The sequence below is a fragment of the Micropterus salmoides genome, unplaced genomic scaffold, assembly GCF_014851395.1.
Source record: "Micropterus salmoides isolate LMB-PRFRI ecotype aquatic unplaced genomic scaffold, ASM1485139v1 Ms_hic_scaffold_20, whole genome shotgun sequence".
In the NCBI taxonomy this organism is placed as follows: Eukaryota; Metazoa; Chordata; class Actinopteri; order Centrarchiformes; family Centrarchidae; genus Micropterus; species Micropterus salmoides.
The window spans coordinates 1829443-1844048 of NW_024041151.1; the positions used below are offsets into that span (position 1 = coordinate 1829443).

Sequence of the window (14606 nt, forward strand, 5' to 3'; positions counted from 1 at the left end):
TTCAGTAAACAGACTTCAGAGTTTGGATGCCGCTCTCTCTGCTGGGAGGAGAAGCACACCCCCGCCCCCGCTAACCACACGCCTGAGGTTCCTATCTCGACTCAACATCGCAAAACATCTTCAGCTGTGGTTTCAAGTGTTTGGTCGCCTCCCTCTCTGGCACTGATGGGAATCTGATGAGCCACCTGTTTACACTCAGAGCTGTGGTTCTGGATCCTGGTGGCTTCAACACGCTATACACCGTATACACAATACTATACGTGTGTACGCTGTATTTATGCAATACTTACTGTAGTTCAGTGGGTGTTTTCAGCCTAAGTGTTGTGTTCAGGGCCTGCAGAGATCAGGACACAGCATCTTTCTGTCTGTCACGAGAAAAAAAAGGCTCAGTACGTGTTTATTCACAGCTGATAGAAAAGATATTTCTGCTCACTTCTCTATTTTATTAACTTTAATAAGCTTCGTGAGAGTGAAGAGTCACAACTTCTTTCTACATTTGGGTTTTAAAAAAGATCACAAGGGAAGAATAAAAGTACATTTAGCTGTTTTGATATTGTTGTTATAACCAAACACAAGTCTTAAATACAGTAGTAGTACCATCATGTCAAAATAGTGTCAGTTCAAAGCTCTGCTGAAGTGAAAGTGCAGAGTGACCCAGGAGAGGACAGAAAGATAAGCATCACGTCTGTGGTTTCTGTGTTAAATATTTAGACGCAGCAGCTGTGGTCCACCTGCTCAGGTGTTTCACTCATGACTTCTCAGGACTGTGTGTTGGGGGGGGGGGGCTCAGACTGGGGTTGATTGACAGCTCTCTCACTCTCCTGTAATGCTTGAGGACATGACGCTTTAATCAGCCTTTCACTTGGTGATGCGTCAGATTCTGTAACTCGGTCAGATGTTTCCATGTAAAATCAAAGAAACTAAAGTGAATAAGTACTTGCAGCGGAACAAAAACTACAACATATTCCCTCTGAAATGTGGTGAAGCGTACTACATAAGTATCCGCCTGCAGCTTCCTCTCTGGCTGAGAGGCAGTAAACGTGTCTCCATGCTGTGGAGCTGCTCCCTGCTCAGGATGTCCTTCACATATAGTACATATACATCCTATAGTATACATAGCTGTAGAAATGGGACATCTATTTATGTCACCCATCTTTACACCTACACCCATACCATGAAACCACAATGTGAAATCTCATGGTGATGAATTTCAGTGAACCACACCAAAATGAGCGAGTCTTTGAAGCCCGAGCTTCAACAGCCACATGAATGTCTCCTCTGTACACCCTCTGAACGAACTGCTTCCTGCTTCTCCTCAGTTGTTGTTATGTGCTTTTTTCAGCCCAACTCTGCGCCTCACATCGTCGGCCTGCAGACAGCCAACGTGTCTGACGGCTCTGTGCTGCTGACATGCGAGTGAATTTCTGTAGAAAGGTGTTGCACGCTGTGCAAACAGAGGTTAGACTTGTTCAGAAATTACTTGCCACCACATCCTCTTCCTTGACTCATAATTTGTCTTCATCCTTTAAAAACAGTGCGAGCAGCTCCAGGCTGAGCTGAGATGCTCTGACTGTTTCATTTAGGCTGTGGGGAACACACCTCTGTGACTGGCTGACGCACGGCAGGGCTGTGGTGGCCTCCTGAAACTCCTGCACCGCAGGCACTGAAAGAAGTGGCGTTTCAGTGAACTCAGAGAGGACCATGTGTCCTGACTGCGTGCACCAGCTCTCTGAAAGAAGGGTCGGTCAACTGTGCAAACTGAACTTAAAGGTTTGAGCAGGTTTACGTCTATATTTCTCTTCTTGTCAACAATCAGTCGTTGTCAGTGCATCTCTCAGCACTGTCTGACTTCCTGTCTGTGGCTCTCAGCTCATTGGTTCCTCCTGAGGAAATAAATCTTTTAAAAACTCCTCACAGATAAAGTTTCAAAGGCTCGGTAATTTCCTCCAACAGCTGCTCGCTGTAGTTTCTATCAGATAACAGGAGGACACAGAGCCTCTGCTGGGGACTATTTTCAGCGGCGGATGAATCCACATGTGGTGCAGTCGTGAGCGTCTGGGCAGCAGGTCAGTGTCAGGTCAGGATACACTACAAGTGTGAGTTCATGTGCAGCCCAGAGGCTCTCTGATGGCTTTACTCAGGACTCGTCTGTAAAAGAGATCTTTGTCAGTGTCGTCTGAAGCTGAGCCACCTGAGCGACAGGTAAACCACAGACAGCTGGAACAACTGACACAGAGAGCTGCTGTGGGAATCCTCTCTCCGCCATGTTCACACAGTCTGTGGGCTCCAGACTCCCAGCAGCAGGAGCGGGGGGGGGGGCACACGACTGGAAGGAGCTCAGACTCAATGATTTCAAACAGTGGTCAGAGTAAGAAGAAGGACACATGTTGGCTACTTCCCCTTTTTACATTTTATAATCCTGTGCTGTCAGAGGGTAAATGTTAAACATTAAAGGCAACGTGTTTCAGATGTGCAGCGTGTCAGGATGAGGAGATGATGCCGCCTGAAGTTCTTTATTAGTTCTTATTAACAAACACATTATTCTTCAAATGACTCAGGTTCTCGTCATGTTTGGAGCTTCATATTCCAGCCTCGCCAACAGAACACGTATGAAGCAGTTAAAGGGCAGCTTACACACATCAACACTATGATCTAATAACTTCACATACATCAGAGGCCGTCGCTATGAATACTTTTGATACTTTAACTAAAGTAACATGTAGAATGCAGAACTTCTAACAGTATTGTTTCATTTCTACCACTTTTGACTTTAATGATGCATCAAACTGTATCAAAGTAAATCTAAAGAAATGCAAATCACATGACCGAGTACTGTGATGAGAGAAGTGCTCAGATACTGAAGTAACACTACAAGTAATACTAAATGTCCTGTCCTTTAAAGTGTTACCAGCAAAGTGTCCCTACAGTTGTGTTAAATTATCTATCGGAGGCTTGTCGTTGCAGCATTAATGAGTGAGCTGCGTTCTGACTTGTTTGTTTCCACAGTAACCAGCAGCTGTCAGTTTAAAGTCACATTAAATGGAGATACTTATAGTGAAGTACAAATACCTCCAGTCTCTTCGGTGACGCTGATGCGAGCGGCGGCATCGTGTGGTTAAACCTGCTGCAGGGTGGAGATCGTCTCCGGTGGGAAAAGATTTAGACCCACTGAAATGACACTGATTGATTATGTTGGCAGCAAAATGTGATCAAACTGCAGCCTCACAGTCCTGATGGAGCGATAACAGCTTCTTATTTCATGTTTAGAGAGAAAGTCTTCAGGCCCTTTTTACGTTTTATCTTTTTAACCAGAAATCAACTTTGTCCTTGGAACTTTTTTCTGATTATAAACTCTTAATAAAAACATTTATATCCAATTTTATTGCTGCTTAATTAATTATACTAGCATGTTTTAATGTAACTATGGTGACACTACTGATAAAACCACAACTCATCTAAACACAGGACTGATCTCTGCAGGACAAACTACAAGATGAGCCATCGTCCACAAACACTACGCCTCACTGGGTTTTACATAAAAAGATATATTATTATATAAAATCAAATCTCTGCAGATGTAAACGGACGTTTCATCTGTTTGGTGGAATTTAACAAACTGTTGTTTGAAGAATCATTAAAAAGTTAAAACACCATTAGAAGCAAATCATTTCATTTCATTTGAACATAGAAAAACATTTTAAAGGAATCTGTACAAAGTTTCTTTTGCTGGAAAAACAAAGTATTTTATTCTGATGAAGAAGACGTGACGATGTTACAGGAAGTTACTTTGTGCTTCATGCTTCAAAACATTTACATCAGCGTTTCCAGCTGAACAGTTTCACTGCAAGAACTAATTAAAGTACATTTAAACGCAGAAGTATGAAAATATAGATTTCAGTGTAGTAATTTGTATCATGAGTGAATCAAACGTCCAGCACACAGAAGATAAAACATTTTGCACAGAGTACTTCTTCTTGTATTACAGTTATACTTCATAAAAATGTGTTTTCCTTTGAGCGGGACACAGTTTGGACTCTATAGACAGTGTTTTAATAATTAGTGTTCCTACAAGTGCAAAAGATTATTCAGCTAAGAATTAAAGCTTCCATCATCCCCCAATCATCAGGCATCCGTTCAACCCACTGTGTTTAAAGACAAATATAGATATATAAACTGTGTATAATAATGTAGTAATGCATGGCAGCAGGTCTTTTCTCTGACATCAGGTCGGTACACCCGTCAGACGTTTACATTAAGTATTCAGTTATTGATCGGTGTCACAAACAAAATCGTACAAATCACACAAGAAAAAAAAAAATGGAGGAATAAAAAAATTTGACCGATTTCACACAGAAACTTAAAAAGAACAAACAGATTCATGATATGACTTCGTCCACAGCGCTGCTCTGAACACAGACCAGGTCTCTGAAGGCAAAATAAGAAGAGACAAAACGAAACGCTCTGATTTTTTCTTTTGGTTCATTAAACCTGTTCAGGAGTGATTAACATGCAGCTGATAACGTCGTACACAAACATCTTCTTCATGGAGAGAAAAGTGTCTCATGCTCGCAGTTTGTGGAAACACGTTCACAAACGCGTTTTCTGTCCACAAACGCCAACAAACCTGAACGATGCGAAGCAAAAACCAGACAAACGTTAGCTGGAAACTTTCCCGTTGCTTCGTCACCAACGGCTGCAGAGTCACACAGATGTCACATCTATAAAATGAAAGCGCATTGCATTGTGGGATTATGGCAGCTTGTCCCAGTGGTCACTCGCAGTACTGCAACTACAGAGTCACCCCCCCCCCCCCAGTCCTCCATTAGAGCAGAGACGTTTGTGGACCTGTTTGTGGACAGTAAATGCACCTGAGACGTCCACATGTCCCTGCACAGAAGTGCAAATCTCGTTTTTGTTGGTGGATCATGAAACACAGATTTGAGACTCCGTCCTCAGGCTTCTCACTGACCTTCTTCATCCTGCCTCAGTCCAGACCTCCTGTAACGCACACCGGCTCTCGCAGAAACAGAAGAAGAAGAGCAGTGGGCACAGTGATGTTCGGGTTGCATAAAGGATGAAGCGAGGACACGGGACATGGACAGGTGGTTCACTCAGGTTCATGTGACCCTTCAGATTGTCTGCTGTTCAGCTGGTTAAAGCGTCGGTTCGTCGTGTCAGACCCTGATGAGGAAGTCGAGGCCGAGCGAGGCGGGGATGTGCAGCGTCTCCAGGCTGAGAGCGGAGGGCGTGTACGGGAAGAGGACGGGGAACGTTTGCTTGGTGTCCACCAGCAGCTGAGGAGGGTCGTTCCTGACCTGGAGACGATTCTGGACAGACAGATGAACATGCAGGTCAGACTGAGAAACTCACCCAGACCAAAGCTTTACATTCCTGCCATTAACCAACCACAGACATTTAAGGATGCTTGAAAAAACAGAAGAAGAAGAGACCACTTCCTCCTGCCCTCCTCCTCTGAACACCACCCACGGACTGTATGACAGAAGCGCACGTAGCCACAAGTGACCATATTTGGACGACAGGGTGGAGCAAGCTAGCTTGGTTAGCATGTTGCATCTGTAATTCACATTGACTGTGATATTAGCTGGGATGCTAATCTTAGCTAGCGACAAACAGACCCAGAACTAAATGAGCTGCCGACTCCTGATGAGCTTTTTCAGCAGCGCAGGTTAAACGTACACAGAGCAGCGGATACGAGTCGCCTCTAGCCTGATTGACAGGTCGCCATGGTAGCAACTTGTCAGTCAGCTTGTAGCCCCGCCCTAAAGCCTCCCCTGCTTCAAACTCATCAGGAAAGTGTTTACTGAGGGAATAAATCAGCTGACAAGTAGAAACATTTTCTCAGAGACTTCTATACAATCACACTTCTTTCTGCAGCCGCTGGAGTCGCCCCCTGCTGGCCGCTGGAGAGGTTTCCTGCCGAGTCTCACCTGGATGTTTCTGATGAAGGAAACTGTGACTCTTTCTTCAAACTCGTTCAGCGGCGTGTAGAGATTCAGGATCTTCACAATCTGCAACACACAGAACAACAATGATCGATACCATGTCTTTGTCTCGTGTGTCGTTCATCAGCTGTCCTGCTGTCCTGCGAGCAGACCTGTTGGGTGGAGAGGGCGCTGCAGAGCGAGCAGATGGCCTCGGCGTCCTGCGTGGTCTTCTTCTTGACCTGCAGCAGCTGAGCGGCCTGGATGATGGGCTCCAGAGTGGCTGCAGCTTTGCTCTGGTACAGGTTGTTTGCTCTCAGCCACTCCTCCATCTGACTGGTGTTGTACCTGAACACAGAAACAGAAACGCTTCAGAGCTCACGCACGAGCCCAGGATGTCCTGCCGTCTCTAATGAAGGGACAGGCAGCGATGCGATTGGCCGCTTCAGCCGGGGGGTACCTGAGCTGCATGCCGGTGCTCCAGGAGCACACGTCTTTGCGCAGCAGCAGGTTGTTGAGGGTGACGGCGTTGATGCAGTGGAAGAGCTGTCGGACCACCTGACCCACGATCTCGGGGTCCAGGCCGTGTTCCCGCATGATGCTGTGGAACTGCCCCAGCTGTCTGATCAGGGCCTCCAGAGTGTAGCTGCTGGGGCCGCCGGAGTCCGTGTCCATGCTGGACGACCGGTTCCTGTAGCCCATCGGCTTGACCCCCGCCAGGCTGGGGATGCTCTCGCTCTCCAACATGGCCGACACTGGACACGACAAGCAGAGACAGAAAGACAAGGATCAGATATTTCAGATGTCTGAGAGAGTGACGCTGAGCTGAAGCCTGAGGGTGCGGACATGAAGATCAGAGTTTCCATTGCTTCACTATTTAAAACAGGTAACCTCATATTTCACAGGTTCGCTCGCTCCCTCGCTCGCTCTCCCTCAGCCCCTCCTCTTCCTGCAGTCTGAACATGACCTTGGGCTGGAGGAAGCGTTGCTGCCGGCTTTCCCCCACAGAGACGATTCCTGAAGCGGTCTGAAAGGTTAGTGCCAGAAACACCGCGGCCCAAATGTGTCCAAAAATAACGCCTCCCCGTGAACACTGCACAGTATTTTTAGGAGGGTCTCTATTAGCACGTGAGGAGCCGAGCTAATGAGGACGGGATGTGAGGACACAGCTGGGCTGCAGAGTTAGCACGCTGTAGCTGCCAGTCACTCCCGCCCACAGAAACCAAACTACTTTTTTTTTTGTCATCTATGAAGCAATATCTGACACGATGCAGAGATAGTCTCAGCTGAGGAATCATTGGATGGTGAAATGAGTCAGAACAGCAGCTGCTTCCTCAGCAGTGACGCCGTTTCTGTAAACATCCTCTGAGAAAAGTCCCGACGGTTGAACAGCGACCTGCTGACTCACTCAGAGCCGAGGAGACGATGAAGGGTCAGTGTGTAGAAAACCGGACAGCTGTTAAGAACTACGATACCCACAATGCTCTCCGGCAAACACTGAATCAGCAAAGACCTAAAAACAGACTTTACTGGAAAAATATTTAAATTCATTTTAATTTCTGTGTTTTTCTAAATTGCTGCTGTTTCTGTGTTTATTAGTATTTTGTTAAATCTTGTGCTTTGACATTTGTTGTAAACACTTTACTTTTTACTGTCATGTCATTTAATAAACTTCACTTCCCATGTTTCATATAAATATAACATCTTGAACTGAGTGAATAATCTCAGATGTTGCACGTTGGCGCCCCCGGCTGCCCACCGGTGGAATGACACCGCCCTCCACTGAGCTCCTGCAGGTCAACGACTCCACCTGATGCTGTGTGGGCGGAGTTAATCGTGACATCTTACAGCTGGGTGAAAGTCACATGATGCAGCTCTGACACATACAAAGATTGTCAGTCCTACAACGTCAGACTTAAGGACGATCGTTTTGGTCTTCGTCTGCCTGTTTCCTGTTTTATTTTGAAGTTGTCTGTGTCTGTTCGTCATGCCTAGCTTTGTTTCCTGTTGCCCCTGACGTGTCTCACCTGTAGGTAATCCCCCTGCCAGGTGTCAGGCTTCAGGTGTCCCTGCCTGTCCACATGTGGATTTGGATTTATGGAGCCCCTCACGTCAGCCTGCTCACCTGTTTGGTTTAATAAACCCTACAAACGTAATCTGTGACAGAGGACACGGTTACTCACCGATCATGGGCTGTATGATGCCTTCTGCCACCTTGATGAGCTGCTGGTAGATCTGGATGGAGAGGTCGCTCAGCACCTGTCGGTACTCCGTCAGGTCAAAGTTCTTCAGGCAGTGTTCGTTCTGTTTGGCTGAGTTCTGCGTCATGAACACCTGAACAGGAAGACAACAGAAAAACATCGGACTCAGGATCATCCGGCAGCCGGAGCGGAACGCGGAGCGCGCTCAGTACAGACCGTTTCCCGCCTACCTCGTCGCCGCTGTACTGCTTCAGGCAGTGGAGGAGGCGGCTGGTGTTGGCGAGCCAGAACGACGTCGTCTCAAAGTCCTCGTTTTTCTGCAGATGGAAACAGATAGTTAGAAGTGAAATTACGGAGCCTGTAGCTTTAATCAGACGGGTGGATGCGTGGGGGACGCTCACCTTGAGGACCTTCTTGATGCCGTTGATGGTGGAGGTGAGCAGAGACTCCACCTTCTGGTCGTCGTTGACGTAGTCGGCGTGGCGGATGCACATGAAGAGAATGTATGCAGGCAGACAGGGGACTGTGGCCGACACCGTGCTGGGCCTGATGTCTGAAAACACAGCAGCACATTAACTCTGAGGCGCTTCCTGCTGCCGAGAACAACTTCAACAGGCAGCGAGAGAGAGAGACAGATTTACTTTCCGTCTGCAGGACTTCAGCTCCTGGTGAACTAAGACTGCAGCTCTGGATTTAGTCTCACTGTTTAGCTTTGCTTCGCGGCAGGTCCCTGAACTGTCCAACAAACTGACCTGGACTCTTTGTTACTGTGCTCATTAGTCCGAGGACGGACGACAGCCCGACCTGTGACAGTCCGGGTCTTACCGGTGATCAGAGTTTTGAGCAGCCGGGCCTCGTCCTCCTTGTAGTACTCCAGCATCCCCTCAAAGTCCTTCTCTTTCCTCTGGACGGTCACCTGGCGGCACAGTTCAGGTCTGGGCCTGTTGGTCTGAGCTGCGTCCGCCTGAGAAACTACAGAGAAGGAGACGCCGTCAGCACGTCTGATCCAGATCACCCGGACTCTGCTGAGCTCACAGCTCCTCTTACCTTCTAACTCCTGGACCTTCTTCATGTAGATCCTGAGCTGCTTCTTCAGCTTCCTCTCGTTCTTCTCCAGCTTCTCCACCAGCTCCTTGAGGTCCTGCGAACAAGACAACAGCAGCCCAGCATGAAGACCCCGCGTGAAACTTTAGCCCCCCTCCAGTGCGTCTGCAGCAGCCCCTCACCAGGTTGTCGTTGGTGAGCCGTGTGATCTCCTGCTGGATGCTGTACTCCACCTGAGCCTCAGGGGACAGGGACGAGGTGTAGTTCAGGATCTCCTGCTTCTTCAGGATGTCGTCTTTCAGCAGCTCGATCTGAGTGTGAAGAGCCTCCAGCTCGTCTTTGTGTTGCCGGGACTGAGACTGCAGCTGGGCCTCCAGCAGCCTGAGAGGACACAGCAGGTTACCGAGCGCTACAGACACACTTCTTTTAAGGTGAGCAACCAGTGTGTGAAAAACCCTCTGAAACCTGAAACAGACGCTCCACTTCCTCCTGGTTCTTTCAGGAAATGACTGAGCCTTTTAAACGTGAAACTAAATGTCTGTGGTTTTGTAAAGATTTATGGAGGAACCGGTGGGCCTCAGACAGGAAGTCAGAACGTGATTTAATGACTGAAACTAAAATACAGACCAACAGCAGACGGATCCTTTAGCTTCCTCTCCACACGCCGCTTCAAACATTTACACACTGCGAGATCATTAAAGGTCAACTCTCAAACCCAAGCTTTAATTTATTTAATTTAAAAAAAGTTTAGAGTTTTCCTTTGTCGAAGCTAAATGAGAGATGGAAAAACTTTAGCCGAATAAGTTCTGAGGGCCCCTCTCCGCTGTCCTCAGGTTCATGCAGCTGGTTTTGATTCTGGTTTGGAACCCGTACGTCTTGTTTATTACAGCAACTACTGGTGGACCTACGCTCACCGTCGCCTGGCTTGTAACCAGCTGATGGAAACTTATTTCTCTTTTTTTGCGGCTGCCAGGGCCTCAAACTGTGCGAAGGGACGTTTTGTGCAACACAGAACCTTAAAGTCACCAAAACGTGTTCCGTACGGTTTGGGACTTTTTATTTAGCGGTTTACTTTCTTCCGGGCCGAGGCCCTGAAGGGACCGGCTGCCTCAGATCACTCGCTTTCTTCAACGCATGTAAACCTTCTTGCTCGTAGTGGTTCCCCTGGTAAGCCCGTGTTTAAGGTCACAACGCTATGCACTGTGGGAAACTCCCTCAGACTGATGGAAAGTCTGTGAGACTGCAGATTAGGACAGGGCGTACTTCACACACTGGGTGCAACACAAGTGTGTCATGTCCCCGGGTACCAGGCCCGGGTACCAGGCCCGGGTACCGTAAGTTAAAGCAGTGAGCTGTTATTTCAGTGAGGAAAAGAGGAGAAAGTGAAAGGATGTCAGCAGAACAAGAGGAAGGGAGGGAACAGAGACCTGGCCACCTGTTTCAGGCCCTGGTAGGCCAGACCCAGCTCTCCATCTTCATTCAAATAACACCAGTCCTGTTGTGTGCTGGAGTCCAGCAGGCAGAGGAAAGAAAGCAAAGCAGAAGGTGAGGAAGGCTGCAGAGCAGAGCAGACAGAAAGCGTTAGACAGCAGAGACCTGGTCCTGGTCTTTAAGCATCAGTGTCCCTCAGCAGCTTTTACTTCAGGACTACAACAAGTACAAACACGTCTTGAACACAGTGAACAGGTTTTATTCCTGGACTAAAGGTGAGGTCATGTGATGTCTGATGCAGGTTAATGACCAGGAAACAGGGTTGGAGGTCTGACAGAGGGATGATGTCTTGAATAATAACTTTCCAAACACGGCTGCAGTGTTTCTATTGGTCCGCTCGTGGGCTGCGCCTTAAAGCTGCAGCGTCATGTGACACAGTTTCCTCTCTACTGACCAACAGCCTGTCAGCGTCACGTACGTGTACCGTCTCTCGGGAGGAGGTGCAGGACTTACTTTTTGGACTCGCACAGCCCATGATAGGCTCTGAGCGCCTCCTCTTTGTCCACGGGCTCTTTGCTGTTCAGCTCAGGGACGTTATTACTTTCCTGCTGAAACACAAAGAACATCGTTTAGATAAAATGACCTGAAGGACTTCATCTCCCATGAGCCCGCAGGTTCCTCGTCACGCTGTGAGGTGAGTTCAGATGAACAGGAGCAGGAGGCTGAGAGAGACACTCACGATGTGCTCGTTCCTCTCCATCAGCTGGGCCGTGCTGACGATCTGAGTCCTCAGGATGAGGACTTCCTCCTTGCGGGCGTCCAGCTCCTCGTTGGCCGCCTTCAGCTGGCTCAGCAGCAGGTTGTAGCTGCCCTGCAGCTCGCTGGACGAGTTGTTCTGAGACGCTCGCTCAGAGACGGCCTTCCTCAGCTCGTTCAGGTCGTTCTTCAGTTTCTTGTTCTCCGACTCCAGCTCCTGCCTCTGCAGGGGCACGCAGCCAGGGGCCACAAGTTTAGGACACGTGATCCAGACAGACAAGCACTTTGAAAGAAATCCTTCAGCAAACTGAGCCGTTATTCACCTCAGGTTTTAAAGGAATATTTTGTCTATTCGAATATAAAAATCAACGCAGATAAACAAAGAGGAGTCGTGTAAAATCCATCGTTCCTGATCATTATTCATGAAACTGAAACCTAGTTTGGGTCCTGCTGTATTTCAGCGGCACTACTCTCCACAGAATAACAGTTTATATGTCCTGCTGTCAGACTAGAGCTGCTCACAGTTAGGATGGTGTACTGGCAGCTACCGGCTGACCCCTGCCCTCCTCTCAGAGTTACTAGTTACATTATTTTGTTGTATGCAGCCAGCGGAGGAGCTGAAGTGTGTGTGTACCTTGAGGTTGTTGTAGGCCAGGTCTGCGGTCTCCTGCTCAGAGGCGGGACTCTTGGCCTCGGAGCCCTTTAAAGAAGAACAGTGTGAGCACCTCAGTGGCGTGCAGAGGGGAAGCACCTGAGCTTCTGCTCACTAGAATAGAATCGAGAGTGTCACCTTGCTCCGGGCCAGCTCCTCCATCTTGTCCACGCTGACCTGCAGCCTCTTCCTCTCCAGCTCCAGCTCCCGGACTCTCTTCTGCAGCTTCATGAACAGACTGATGTCCATGGCGGCCTTCTCCACGCCCAGCTCCTGCACAGGGAACAGTCACAGAAGATGTTGAAGCGCGCCGGCTTCAGCGGCGGGCCCCGCCTTCATTCGCCCCACCGCTCACACTCACCTCCACCAGCTGGACGGCGTCCTCGGTGTCTCCGACCTCCGAGGTGGAGACGGACGGGTAGTTGGAGTCCGACTCCAGGCTGCTCTGATTGGACGGGTTCCTCCGGTGGCCGGGGTGGAACTGGAGGATGACGGGAGGAAGAGAGGAGCTGCATGTTTACTGAAGACTAGCGGCGTGTGGTTCAGCAGCTCCACCCTGAGGTTAAACTTCTCCCTACAGCCTGATGCAAAGCTTTACTCCTCCTTATCAGAGAAGACATTTTCTGCACCAGTTTATGGTGGAAATGTCTTTTTAAACGAAGGGAAACAAAGTTCAGACGGCCGGTGAATAATAAACTATTTAAGTGCCTAAAGCAGTGAGCAGCAGTCCCGCCTTCTGACAGAGCAGATCTGTTTATATTTAAACTGAAAAATCTTTCTCACAGAACTTTTATTTGTTATCTAACATTTCTTACTGAAAGCTAAATTCAGACAGTGGTGGGGACGTGTCCCCCGGCGAGTGAATGAGCCTGAAGAAGTTAACCAGCTGGCTCCAGAGCGTCGCCTCCGACAGCTCAGATGATTTTCCAGAGAAAGTTTTAGGTGCAGACACCACAGTCAAAGAGTTATTTACCCCAGCTTTACTATTACTATTTCTAATATGCAAATGAGGTATTTCCTCGGGGCTCACCTTGGCCAGGGACACCTCCTCCTTCAGGTTTTCGTATCTCTGCTCCAGCCTGGAGAACTCTTTGAGCAGGTTCTGGTAGCGCTGCCTCTCCTGGTCCAGCTCAGCCTGCAGAGACGACTCCCTCTGAGCCAGACTGCTGTCGTCCTCTGAAACACACACACACACACACACACACCGCCGTTCACAACCTGTCAGCGTACGGGAGCCTGTGAGGGTCAGCGTGCTGTTTGAAACGCGGTTCAGTCAGCTGAGATGGAACCTGAGAGACCAGAGGTGTTCTCAGGTGGGCGTGTTCAGGGCTCACCTTCGATGCTCTTTGATTGCTGCAGGATCCTCCGGTTCATCTCCTCCTTCTCGCTCTTCAGCAGAGTGTTCTCCCTCTCCAGCTCCTCCACCCTCTGAAGGCGGAGACAAAAACATCCATCCAGAGTGATACCACCGAAGAAGAAGAAGGAAGCTCAACAGTTAGTTAACATCGACGTTCCTGTGCAGTTTAGCAGGTTCAGAATTAGTCTCATATACAATAAACCTGATTCTGCTTCACCTGAAGTCCCAACAGATCCTCTGGACCAGCTGGACCACTGAGATTCCCTCTAAGGACTTTATGAAAAGTATTACATTTATTAAATGAATGATAAAGTTTAAAATATCTTTATTAGAGCTCGACTCGAGCGTCACACAGTGTCGCTCTCATCGTTCTGATGGTGGTGAAAGAAACACGATCTAGTATTTGATTTATTTCTGCGGACAGCCTCACGCCGTCTCCATGCTGATCTGACACTTCAGGGCCACATAAACCTGCTAGAGGGCCCCGGGGCCACTTGGTCAGCTGTGGGCCTCGATGTGTTTCCAGACTTAGTTTTGCTGACTGTACACAGGGATTTACAGTGATCTTACACAGAGTCTGGGGCCTCTGGGGCCCTCAGGACTTTAACAGCAGACTTCACCCTGGATCAGCTGTTAGCATCACGCGGGTCCCCTCCCGCCCTCACCTGCTGCAGCCCCAGTTTCTCGTTGCTGTGCTCCTCCTCCAGCTTCTTCCTCTGGGCCGACGCCTCCTGCAGCTCCTCCCTCAGCCTCTCCAGCTCCTCCTGCAGAGACGTCAGCTGGCCTCCTTCGCCCTGCTGACTCCGGACCTGCTCCAGCTGCTTCTGCAGCTTGTTCACCTCCGCGCCCAGACTGGTGTTCACCAGAACCAGCTGCTCGTTCTGAGTCCTGTACTCTTTGGACTGACAGACAGGAAGCAGGAGAAACAGGCATTATTATTATTATTATATATTATTACTGCTGGATGCGATGACGAGTCTTTAATGTTAAAACTTACCAGTGTTAACTACGGAGGCTAACAGCATTAACACAGGAAGATTAGACTGGACTAAATTAACCGTGGAAGATTTCCAGAAGTATTATGTTAGACTGATGGTTGCTGGGAAACATTGCACTGCCCAAAGACGCCTAATATGTTGTGATATTAATTCACAACATAGTAATGATTTATTGTTTTATGACTCAGTTGTTGAAACACTTAATATTGCCAGTAGGCATTTTTA

At 48.4% G+C, this 14606-nt stretch overlaps 1 protein-coding gene across 1 annotated transcript in view; it reads right to left on the bottom strand.

Annotated features, from left to right (window-relative positions):
• Positions 1-3719: 3719 nt before the first annotated feature.
• Positions 3720-14606, bottom strand: part of LOC119914852 (unconventional myosin-Vb-like) — a gene marked incomplete in the record, with an annotated part of 35366 nt that continues 24479 nt past the window's right edge. Inside the window, 18 exon segments of the mRNA XM_038734395.1 lie at positions 3720-5327; positions 5949-6029; positions 6116-6290; positions 6403-6697; positions 8126-8276; positions 8374-8460; positions 8545-8696; positions 8969-9115; positions 9191-9284; positions 9370-9568; positions 11132-11226; positions 11358-11597; positions 12009-12074; positions 12165-12299; positions 12388-12507; positions 13057-13202; positions 13361-13454; positions 14049-14127. Of these exon segments, the coding sequence (XP_038590323.1) occupies positions 5175-5327; positions 5949-6029; positions 6116-6290; positions 6403-6697; positions 8126-8276; positions 8374-8460; positions 8545-8696; positions 8969-9115; positions 9191-9284; positions 9370-9568; positions 11132-11226; positions 11358-11597; positions 12009-12074; positions 12165-12299; positions 12388-12507; positions 13057-13202; positions 13361-13454; positions 14049-14127 (2509 nt within the window).